General features: G+C 63.9%; 1 protein-coding gene across 6 annotated transcripts in view; it reads right to left on the bottom strand.

The window, feature by feature from the left end:
* Positions 1–7888, bottom strand: part of ZMIZ2 (zinc finger MIZ-type containing 2) — a 10883-nt gene extending 2995 nt beyond the window's left edge. The window contains exons 1-15 of one of the 6 annotated variants that reach the window (XM_034665022.1): positions 7345–7368; positions 6067–6201; positions 5812–5926; positions 5381–5583; positions 4953–5145; positions 4486–4749; positions 4141–4317; positions 3451–3528; positions 3084–3252; positions 2284–2476; positions 1997–2207; positions 1395–1500; positions 1067–1224; positions 460–527; positions 107–175 (exon numbers count right to left, since the gene is read on the bottom strand). In XM_034665022.1, coding sequence (XP_034520913.1) covers positions 107–175; positions 460–527; positions 1067–1224; positions 1395–1500; positions 1997–2207; positions 2284–2476; positions 3084–3252; positions 3451–3528; positions 4141–4317; positions 4486–4749; positions 4953–5145; positions 5381–5583; positions 5812–5926; positions 6067–6116 — 2054 coding nt within the window. In that variant the 5' untranslated portion in view covers positions 6117–6201; positions 7345–7368. Of the gene's footprint in view, positions 1–106; positions 176–459; positions 528–1066; positions 1225–1394; positions 1501–1996; positions 2208–2283; positions 2477–3083; positions 3529–4140; positions 4318–4485; positions 4750–4952; positions 5146–5380; positions 5584–5811; positions 5927–6066; positions 6202–7344 lie in introns of all 6 variants that reach the window. The other 5 variants (XM_034665028.1, XM_034665009.1, XM_034665033.1 and 2 more) reach the window with 5 other exon arrangements.
* Positions 7889–11480: the final 3592 nt, after the last annotated feature.

Raw genomic sequence — 11480 nt, 5'->3', positions numbered from 1 at the left:
GCGCGGGGGGGGGGGGGGGGGGGGGGGGGATGGCAGGTGCTTCTCCCAGCCGTCCCGGGGCTGCCTGCTGCCGACCACAGACGCCGGGCGACAGGAAGACACTTACTTCTGAATGTAAATGAGGACCCCCAGCATGTACTGATCCACCTCCAGCCCCTCCAGCAACGCCGTCTTGCTGTTGAAAACCGAGGGGACGCGGCTCGGAGGCCTGTCACCTCTGTGCACTGTCACTGTGCCCAAGGCCACCCCGTGGGAGGTGACCCCTCATGACGGGGACTGGGTGTGAGGTGATGCCATGGGTGACGTCTCTGCCCTGAGCCGCAGCATCCTCATCTGTGCTGGGACCCCCTGAACCTGACTCGGGTTTTTCTTGGTGCTGTGTGTAGGGAGGAAACAGCCCGACAGCCTCTGACAAGGGCCACCCCGGGCCGCCATGAGGACCGTCTCGGGGATACTCACTTGCACACGGGGCACCTCCAGGTCCCCCGCTCACAGTTGAGCTGTAGGTAGGACTCCAGGTCAAAGCACTGTGGGGAGCAGGAGAGGTGGTTTCTCACATGGGGGCCGGGGACGACCTGCCCGCACCCCACGATCGAGCCATGTGCTTCTGGGCCGATCTGCTCGCGTGTTGAGAAGCCACGTGTGCCAGGCTTTCCCTGGGGCACCCTTTCTAACAGATGGACACTAGGGATAGCCCGCACGGTCCTCATGGGGACTGGGATGCCACGCGGCCAAAGAATTGGGCCTCTGTGCTGGTGAAGAATCCCCTCCAGACCATGGTGCCTCAGGAGACACCGCAGCGGGGCCCCAAGTATCACCCGTAAGACCAAAACTCGTCCGCGCTCGTGGGGGTCACTCTTGGGATGGCAGGACCGCACCTGCAGCCTTGTTGGCTTTGAGATGAGACCCCGAGGATGAAGGGCAGTTGTAACTGTCCTCAGAGACAGGGGAAGGATGGGGGAGGCTGGCCACCGGCCTGCTGGCTGGCTGTCCCCACCTGCCAGCAGAGGGGGCGACGGAAAACAGGCATCAGAAGTCCCGGCAGAGCTCGGCGGGGACCACCCACCTGGATGTGGCGGCAGTCGTGACCGCGGGCGGGGAGCTGGATCCTGCGGAAGGTGATGGGGCACTTGAGGGACACCTTGATGGCCGTCTGCTCCACCCCGTCCTCGCCGTTGGGCCCTGGCGTGCCGGGGATGGTGCCGCTGCTGAAGTTGCGCTTTACTGGTGCCGACGGGGGAGAGGGCTGGACTGAGGGGCCGCTGCTGGCGCCACAGCCCCAAGGGACCGCGTGGGGCTGACCGCTGCCCCCCCCCCCACCTGGTGCCCCCGTCGCAGGGGACCCAGCCTCGTTGGACGCGGGGACGTGCCAGGTGGTGGCCGGGGCGACTCACTCTTGGTGATGCAGTGCTCGGCGGGCAGGAGACGCTTCTTGAGGAGACCCTGCAGCACCGAGCGGACGGACGGCCGGTGCACGAGCTGCAGCACGAAGAGGTGGGACTGCGGCGGAAGGAGCCAGTCAGGGGCCGCGGCCCGGGGAGCCTGTCCTGCTCTGGGAGCCCCCCGCGCCGCGGGCCGGCCCAGCCCACCTGGGGAGCCCCCTGTCTAGCCGTCGCTTGGGAGAACACTGGCACTCGAGAGCCCCCTGCCCGTGCCCAGCCTACAGCATCCCTGTGATCCCCCAGGGCCGGCGCGGGTGTGGGCTGCTCATCTTAGCCCGGCTGCCTCTCTTCGCCCCGCTCTGTATGGAGCCCCGGTGACTCCCAGCAAGGCTTTGGGGACAGCCAGCCCGTGGGACTCCTGAGCCTCCTCGTGGGAAGACCGGCTCAGAGGCCTTCTCGCATGGGGCCAGCACGAGCGCCCTGTCTAGGTAAGCAGGCCTCGCCAGAAAGCAGGGAAGCCGCTTGAAACTGTGGGGCCAGGAGAACAGACGGGCCTGGAAAGGGCGGGCTCCAGCGGGCCACGGCAGGGAAGTGGCCCTGTGGGGGGCACTCACGCAGCAGCAGGCTGTGACTGTGATCTGGATAGTGTTGCGGCCCGGCTGGCACACATGCTTCAGGTACAGGGGCTTGTGGGACGTCTTGTTGTCGCCGCGCTCGATGGTCAGTGGGGTGGCGTTGACGCTGACCTGCACCGAGGCCGGCCAGTTGGTGTTCATCTGCCGGTCCTCGTGGTGGTAGCACTTGAACTGCAGCTCCAGGTCGGGCCTGCGCGGGGTGGGCGGGCGCTGAGAACCGGCCGGCGCGGGGCAGGGCCCACACGTGGGGCAGGGGGCCCGCTCACCTCAGCATCAGGGTCTTGTAGACGGAGTCGCGGAGCTGGAAGGCGTGGTTGCTCACGGCCAGGTTGTGCTGCAGGCGGAAGGGCTCCAGGACCACCCCGTCGCGCACAGGGAAGGTCAGCCGCAGCTCGTCACAGGGGCCGCTGCCTGGGAGCGGGCCGTGCTGTTGTGAGCCGACCGCCTGCACCTGGGCAACTGGCACGGAGGACACTGGGCTGCATGGCCAGCCCCACCCCCACCCCAGGGATGCGGTCATGGAGCAAGGCCCCTCCTCCCCCGCCTCGGGGCCGGGGTGTGGGCAGCCTCTCTCCTGGGGCTCCCGGGCCGGCCATCACCTCCAATGGAGCAGAGTCTTGGTGACCTGCCTTCCATCCCGCCTCAGTCACATGGCCCAGGGTCCCCTCAATTATGACTAGAGAACATGCCCCCGACCGAGAAAAAGGGTGCCGCTGGTGCTTTCAGAAGGGGTGGGAGGCTGAGGAGGTGTGAACGGACCACCTGCCATCATCCCAGGGCTTGAGCTAGGTTTCTAGGACCCCAGCTTCTGCTGTGGCAGTCTCCCCCAGAGCAAGGGGTTCTTAACCAGGAGTGGGCTTCAGGGGACTCATAAACCCCCTAAAATCATACACAAAATTTTGTGTGCACATGTATCTTTCTAGAGAGAAGATCCAACCTCGAAAGATACACCAAGAGGTCTATGAGTAGAAGGTGAAGGTGTGGACTCCCCAACCCCCACATTCCCTGCAGGACTCTGGGGTCCTGGGACCCCAGCCCAACCATCCTGAGAGCAGACGACACTCACCGGGGGGTGACGGGTGCAAGGAGCTCGCACTGGGCTTGAGGTCGGGCAGGAAGGGAGACTTGACCTCCTGGCTGGTGGACATGTAGGGGACGCTGCTGCCGGGGGTCATGGGCGGCGTGGGGCTCCCCGGCAGTGGGGAGCTGGGGTAGCCAGGAATGGAACGGGTGGGCTGTGGGGTCGAGCAAACAGTCAAGGTGGAATGGTGGGGGGTGGAGTTTGTTCTTGGAGCACCCGCCGGGAACAGTCGAGACAGAATCGGGCAGGGGGCAGCCCCGAGAGGGTCTGGCTGGCCACCCACACTTCCTCCTGCTCGGGCGCCCTCTCTCCATGTGCCCACCCTGTTAGCCTCCCGTCCGTCTGCCCGTACCCCACTCAGGCCAGGCTGGCTGTAGCTGACGCTGCCCCCGTTGAAACTGGTGCCCTGACCGTTGAACTGCTCTGCAGGCTGCAGGAGAGAAAACTGCGTGCGCCCAGGGCCCCCACCTGCCCCCCCACCAGGCCCCTGCACTTGACCCAAGGAGGGGGCTGGGGGCAGGGCTGTGCCCACCGCACACACAGGAGCTGGCCTCTAGTCTCTTCTTCAGACGGTTCTACATTTTGCAAATAATCGACAGGGAGCATGCAGTATTTTCATAATTTACAAAATTAGTAGTCCAGGAAAAGAGATGATACCCCCTCCCCCACGCCGTTAGAAAGAGTTACAGGACAGCCTGACAGAGACTTAAAAAACACCTCCTCCTCCCCGCCATGCTCCCGATGGGCCTGTCCCCAACAAGCAAAGGAAATGTGGTCACTCTGCCCTAAAGGACATTCAAGTGGCTTAGGCACCTGGCCCCTCACCCTGCCTGCTCCCTACAATGAATATCCAAGCAGATACTTAAATCTCACAAAGGGTCTTTTCAGAACCGGATCCCCGCACTGCTCAGGATCTCTGCGGAGCTCCGGGCTGCCTGGCCACCCTCCGTGCACCCGGGCCCATTCCTTAGTCAGCCCAGTCGAGGCCTCTGTCCTGCAGGGGCCAGCACGGGGCCCAGAGGGCCGGAGGGGCCAACCCTACCTTGTAGTGCAGTCCCGCAGGGCCAGAGGCGGTCAGGGACTGGCCCATGCCCTGCTGCAGGGGCAGCCGGTGCCCGGGGTAGGAGGAGGGGGCGGGAGGCTGCCCGGCGCCAGGCGCGTACTGGGTGGCGCTAGGCCCATACTGGCTTCCTGGCAGGTACTGCTGCCCCGGATAAACCTGAATGAGACAGGAGGCACCGTGCCAGGGAAACGGGTGTCGGGGAAGCCAGCTCCGAGAGAGGATGCGGCGCCCACCCCGTCAGGCCTGGTTAGTTCTCTCGCACGGATGTCTGAGGTTGCCGCGGCTCTGGGTGCAGCTCGGAACCAGGGAGGCCCAGACACTCACCTCACCAGAGTAGGCTCTCTTGACCCCCTGTCGGGGCAGTGGCTGGGCCTGGGGAGGCCCAGGGTACCCGTGCTGGGGCAGGCGCTGCCCTGCATACAGGGGTGCCATGCCCGCGGCCCGGGTGGGGTTCATGCCCATGGGGCTCATGCCAGAGGGGCCCAGCAGCCCTCCCACGCTGGCAGGGTTCATGCTGCTGGGGACGTTGGGCCCCCGGGGACCTCCGTGCTGCAGGAACTGGCTGTTAAAAGCCTGCCCGGCCCCCATCTGGGGAGAGAAGACAGGAGCCATTCAGGCCAGCCCCTACTCTGTGGATGCCACCCAGGGACCCCCCCCCAGCGCCTCGCCCCTTCCCCCCACCTCCTTTCACTATGCGCCCGTCCCCCGATCCCGACCCCAGCTGCCCAACTGGTCCCCTGCCTTCCAGACCAGCACACGTGGGCGCCACGGGAGGAGCGGCTGGGCCTCACCGCTCCGTACTGGCTCAGCTCCTGGCTCTGCTTCTCCTGGAGGGCGGCCACGGTGGCCGTGGCGGTGGCCGTGGCGGTGGCCGCAGCAGCAGCCACCGCGGCCGCCGCCGCTGCCTGAGTGAAATCGGTGGAGGGTCGTGCGGCATGTGAGGGCAGACCCAGGCCCCCGGGGCCCCCTGGGCCGCCCGCATACCTGCGAGAGACACACAGGGCTGGGCTCAGAAGTGCTCACCTGCCTGGCATCCGAGGGCCACACGGCACTTACTGGGCCCCCGCTCGCTCCTACATGCTTCCGTGGGAGCCCACGGGAGGCACAGAGATGTGACATTCAACAGACCGGTCCGCACAGGCCTAGGTGCCTGCGAAGCCAGAAGCATTGCCCCTGGAAGGCTCCCAGCACCCCTGCCAGGGGAGGGGGTCCCACTTACCCAGTAGTGAAGCCGGGGCCCCCGGGGTAGCCCCCGCGGCCATACACCCCTTGCTGCACGAAGCCCTTGCTGGCGGCACCCTCACCAAATGCCTGCTGCCCAAGGCACTGCGGGGAATTCAGGGCAGAGCCGCTGCCGGCCATGCCGGGCATCACGGAGCTGCCGGGGGGGCTCCCTGCAGGGCCCATGGGGTTCCCCAAAACCTACGAGGAAGCAAGAACCACCAGTGAGCACCAACCAAACAACTCACTTCATGCAGTCGCTCCAAGGAGAGGCCTGGGGGGGGGGGCAGAAGTGAGGGGAGGAGAGGAAGAGAGCCTCGGTGGGTCGTGGTGGGGTGGGGGAGGTGTGGAGGCCAGAAGACTCCATTTCTTTCTGAGGTCCAGGGGGGCCCTGGCGGCTCTCAGGGGTGGGCCCAGATGTGGGCTCACCTGGCTCTGGGCCGCGTTGCCAACGCCCCACACGGTCGTGACCACCGACAGCGATCCCGCGGGCTGAGTGGCGCTCTGTTGCCAAGGCACCGACTCGTAAGCAAATGGACCATCACTGCAAGCAGAGAGGTGGGGGGAGAGGCCCAGGTCAGGAGACCCCTGCCGGGAAGGCTGAGTACTAGGAGAGGTCCCGCTCTGGCACCCCGCCCGTACCCTCGCGGCCTGAGGAGGGAGGGTGGCAGGAGCCCCACTCACCCGTGTGGTGTGGGGGGCAGGGCGGGTTTCACGGGGTGCATGGGGTTCATTGGCTTCGGAGCAGCCTAAAGGCCAGGTCTGTGGGTGGCAGGAAGTGGCCCTCACTGCTGTTGACGTGGGACTCAGCTGCTCTGGCTGCCGGGACAGGAGGGAGCACATCAGTGGAGAAGCAGCTGGGGGCTGTCAGCAGGCCCCCCTTGCTCTGTGCTGACTAATGGTGGGCAGGGCGACACCGGCGTCTGAGGGCCACCTCGCCCCATGCTGCCCGCCCTGCCAAACCTCTGCCCTCCTCACCCCCAAAACCCAGCCTGGAAGCCAGCATTAACCCTTTCTGACCAAGCCCCTGGAACGGCTCTGGGAGCAGGCTTTCTGAACCCAAATACCTTCCACACTCTGCCTCCCACACGAAGGCCCAGGTATCTGTAAAAGTTAGGGAGCACCCAGGACTCGATTGCCAGAATCCCCCAAGAAAGCCCCAGGGTGGAGGCCAAGGCCAGAGCCAGTGGAGGAGGACAGAGGAGGAGCAGCCGGGGGCACCGTCTGCTCGAGTTCCGAGGCTTGCCCACTGCAGGGGGGGCGCTGGTAACCAGGGGTGAGCAAGCTCAGGGGAGGGCTGCCTACTCCAGCAAGTCCCCCGAGGCTGTTCTGGGGCCAAAGGGGGCCACCTGGGACTGATGTGGGCACAGGGCCAGGGAGGCAGACCTGACCCCCACACGGAGTTCCCAAAAGGGGAGGGATGCACACACGGAGCCACGGGCAGAGGCCGGCAGATGCCCGTGCACATGGCAAGGGGCCAATGGGACCACAGCACCAGGACTGGCAAATGCTTGTGGGACCCGTGTGTCCACGCTGGGGGACTTCTCCTACCCCGTGAGGCTCGCTCTCCCCATTTACTGTCTCAGAAAAACGAGCGAGGGAGGGCCAGGCCATTCATGTCCTCCAACACCCCCAAAAGCAAGCCCAAACCCTTGCTGGCACTGCTGGGGCCACCTTCCACACCTGCTTCTGCCTGGCCTAACCGCGGACGCACGCTGGCGATGGTTCTCAGGGGTGCCCTGGGGGTCCCAGATGGGAGGCTGCACTGCCCTCTGGGCAACAAGGTTCTGTCCTGGAGCACCACTGCCTTTTTGGGGCTGTGAGGCCTCACACACACAGACATGTCACCTGGGCCATGCTAACCTCTGGTGGTTCAGTCCCGCCACCTCAGCACTCATGGCGCGTCCCTCGGGCCCAGGAGCGAGAAAGTGGCCCCAGCATCCACCCAACCCCTAGACTCACAATTCCTGAGTGCTGTCCAAGCGCCTCAAGATGGTTGTGTCCTCTGGAATACAGTCCTGGAGGGGCGGGGGGATGGGTCCCTCAGCGGGGATCCAGAGCAGGGAAGGGGTATGGTAGGGACCGCGATCCGTAGCCTCCCACCACAGAGCACTGAGATAAGTGGGTCCTGGAGCTGCAGCCTGTCTGGGGCTCGGGCTGGGCAGGAGGGGGAGGGACAGCCAGTTGGGCTTGCCCACTTCACAGCTGGCTCTGCTTCCCTCCTCCCCCAGACCAGGTCCCACTCAGGAAACAGAGGCCAGAAAAAGCAGGTGTCAGTGGGTCCAGAAGGCTCCGGGCCCCTGGAATCTGGGCAGAGGCAGGCGTGGGAGCCAGGACCACGTGGCCAGGCAAGGGAAGGCTGGTGTCCCCAGTCCCTACTGTCCAACTCCAGGATGGGGACGGGGGTGGGGGGTACGGATGGAAGACTTCCGCAAAAAACCCATCCTAATCTTCACATCTTGTACAGAAATTAACTCGAAACGTGCCACAGATTAAAATGTACAGCACAAAGCTATGCACTCTTTGGAAACACCTGGGAGCTAATCTTCGGGATCTAGAGCCAAGAGCCCTTACACAATCAAAGCGCACTCCTTAAAAGGGAAAACTGAGAACTTCTCTGTGGAAGGCCCGGAGACGGGATGAAGCTACAGACCGGGAGCTGCGTCCGAGCCAAGACCGGGAGCTGCGTCCGAGCCACCATCCCTGACAAAGGACTAGTATCTAGGATATATAAAGAACTCTCAAAACTCAAAAGAAAAAAAAAAACACCACAAACCCACCCAGAAACTGGACGGAAGATAGACATTTCACCGGCGGTCCTAAGGACGGCAAGTCAGCCCATGGAGAAGGGTCCACCATCCCGGCCACCAGGCAAGGGCGGAGTAAAGCCACACAGAGCCCTCGCCACATCCCCCTCGGGCTGCTCCAACAGTGGCACCTCCAAATGCCGGCGAGGGGAACCTGGATCTCATCCCCACTGCAGCTGGGAACGGAACAGGGAGCAGCCGCTCTGGACAACGGTCCGGCTGCGGCTTGTAAAACGAAGCATGCAGCTACCAACGACCCAGCGACGGCCCTCCTAAACATCTATCTCCGAGAAGTGTAAACGTCCGTTCACAGAAGAATCTCTGTGTGCCTGTGTCTCCAGCAGCCTCCCCGGGCACGGCCCAAGGCTGGCCGCCCCACAGCCGAGGACTGAACTGACCGGGGGCGCCCGCCGCCTGGGGACACAAGGAGGAGGCAGCAGCCTGCAGGGATCTCGGGGGACCGTGCTGCGTGGGAAATGCCAGTCCCCAGAGGTTCCACACGGTAGCATTCCCTTTATGTAACACTCCTGGAATGACGGAATCCCAGAAGTGGAGAGCAGAGTGTGGCTGCCAGGTGGGGAGGAGGGAGACAGGTGTGAACAGAAGCTGGGGAAGGCAGTATCTGTATCTTGACTGTCACCACGTAGCCTCCTGCTGGGATGTGCCCTATGGTTTTGTAAGATGTCACCACTAGGAAAGCCGGGTGAAGGACATGAGGGGTATTGCTTCCAGCTGCACGTGAATCTATAATTCTCTCAAAATTAAAGTTCAGTGCAAAAACCACCACCGCCGGCCTGGTCTCTCCACGGACATGCCCACAGCAACCCTTCCCTACCCCCAAGCTGGTTGGCTTGGCCAGGCCTGCTCTGGGCTCAGATGTGAAGGTCGGAGCCCCCGGGCTGGAGGTGCTCCATTCAGAGCTCCCTCTTCCCCAGCTCGGGCTATGGGACATCAGACTGACCAGGAGGGCTGGAGCCGGAAGACCTGCACTTCTAACGAGTTTGTGGCTGAGGACGCTGCTGATACAGGCACCCCAGTTTGAGAGCTGGGGGGGGGCGGGGCAGGGCCTCTGTGGAGGCTACTGGTCTGGGGCCCGGGGCAGACTCCTACATCACATGGGTCGGGGGAATTCCGCCCCCAAGAGTTCTTTGCTGTGGACGAGACCACAGACGTTTCCAGTTCCCCCTGAGCAGACTCCTTGCATGGCTGTATGGGTGTGTATGGGTGTGTGTGTGTGTGAAACTTCCTGTCAAACTAAGTCTGGTCTCCTCCCTGAGAAGACCCACACTCTCCAAGCTGGGTACCCCATGACCCTCTTCTCCCGACGAAGGGAGAGGAGAGCTCTGAGTGCAGACCCTCCTCCCACTTCCTGGCCTGGAAGGCAGAGCAGGGAAAGCCCGGGTTGTGTGTGCCTGTGTGTGCGTGTGCAAGGAGGCCTGAGTAGGCCTCTGGGGGCTTTTGCCCACCAGAGGCTCTCCCGTACACAGCTCCAGCAGGAAGCCAGGAGCCCTTGGCAGAACCGCCTGGCATGCGGTTAGCCTAGAAGGCCCCACAGCTTTCTGTGGGTCAGGTCACATCTTCCTCCAAATAAAAAGCTACAGAAAACTCACTACTCAGACCCCCCTTCCCCAGGGGCTCAGAGCAGCTGCACCCAGTCTCCTGTGGCCAACCAAAGGCAGACGTTAATGTGGGTCACCTCTCTTCCACCTCCACTCTGTCCCTGCTGCCTGGTCACCCAGGAGCAGCACACCCCATGACAAGCCACCTGACCTCAGGAGGACAGGCCTACTCCACGGTCCCAGAGCAGGGACTCCGGCAGCAGGGAGCCCGTGGTTCCAGGGAAAGTCTCCAACCAGAGGGACACCAGAGTTCACTGGGCTCCGAGAAGGTAGAAATGCTGGTTCCAGGGAGGGAGGATGACACAAAGTGGGCACTCACATGCTCAGGTGGCTGGAAGTCCTGCCGCTCTCCATGTGAGGCCACAACACCGGCCAGCATAAGTGCTAGCACTCATCTAAAACCCCCAGCAATGAGCATTCACCCATGGCCCAGACGCGGGACACTTCAGAGAACAGCTAAGGCGTTTCACTGCTTTGAGCCTCAGTTTACAATGTGTATAATGGGTACGCGGTGGCCACCCTGGCACCGAGGAAAGGGGAGGACACATGCCCGCCTTTATGCTCTCAGCCCTGACGCCTGTAGTGGAGACAGCTACCAGTAGACACTTCACGGGGAGGCCTGACTGCCTGGCCTTCCTTATGTTCCTCCTCCGCGACTTCTACTCCCAGCCTTAACCAGCCCCTGGGCATGACAAGTCCTCAGGGCCAGTACCCACGGGGTAAGGCTAAGACCCCCTCCTGGATCCCGTTACCCCTCTCAAGCCTCTTCACCTGAGACCCTCTGGCTCTAGCACATCAGGATTTGGTGTTTGAGTCTGTGTTCACCCTGCATCTAGCACCGTCTTATAGATCAAGTCACATGTTCTGTGTATGTCCCTGTGAAATCTTCTCAGACAACACAAACGACTTACAGACGGGGCCACGGATGTTCTGCAACTATCAGGAAGAGAGCAGGGCAGGGGGGCGAGCAGGATGGGGTGGGGAGCAGGGCAGGAGGGAAGCAAGTGGGGGGAGTGAGGGGGACCAGGGCAGGGAGAGAGCAAGTGGGGGGTAGTGAGGGGGAGCAGGGCAGTGGGAGAGGGGGCCAGGGCAGGGAGGGAGCAGGTCATGAGAGGGAGAAGGGAGGATGGCTGGGAGCAGCTCAGAGAGAGAAAGAGGAGGATGAAGGGAGCAGGTCGGGGGAGCAGGGGACCCTCCCGCCTGAGCGTCAGCACGACCGGTTGGGAAAGCGGTGCCCCCACGGAAACCACGGCCGGAGGCTGAAAGGTCAGCCAGCGTCGCCGCCCCCGCGGCAGACCCGCGCGGGTCCCACATCGCCATGCCGGTGGGCGCGCACGGCCCAGAGCCAGCCGGGAAGGCGAGCCCGCCGGCCAGAGCGCGGCGTGGAGGCGGCGGAGCCAGGTGGGGCGAGGGTCCTGGGTCACCCTCTCCGCTCAGGAGGTCGCGGGGGCCGCGTACACCCCTCGGGCGCTCGGCCGGCTTCCGGCCGGCTCCAACAAAGGCTCAGGTGAGGGTCGCCCTGTGCGCGCGGGGCCGGTGGGCCCAAGAGCACAACGCGCACGCGGCAGGTGAGGCAGGTGGGCGGCGGGGCCGCCTCCAAAACGGCCCAAGCCCGGCGGAGGCACCGCAGCTCCGGGCCCCTGGCGCCGCACCTGCCCAAGGCGCGGCACCT

This window comes from Ailuropoda melanoleuca, chromosome 1 (assembly GCF_002007445.2).
Source record: "Ailuropoda melanoleuca isolate Jingjing chromosome 1, ASM200744v2, whole genome shotgun sequence".
In the NCBI taxonomy this organism is placed as follows: Eukaryota; Metazoa; Chordata; class Mammalia; order Carnivora; family Ursidae; genus Ailuropoda; species Ailuropoda melanoleuca.
Note: the sequence above shows the minus strand (reverse complement) of the source record. Positions and strands in the feature narration are given on the sequence as shown.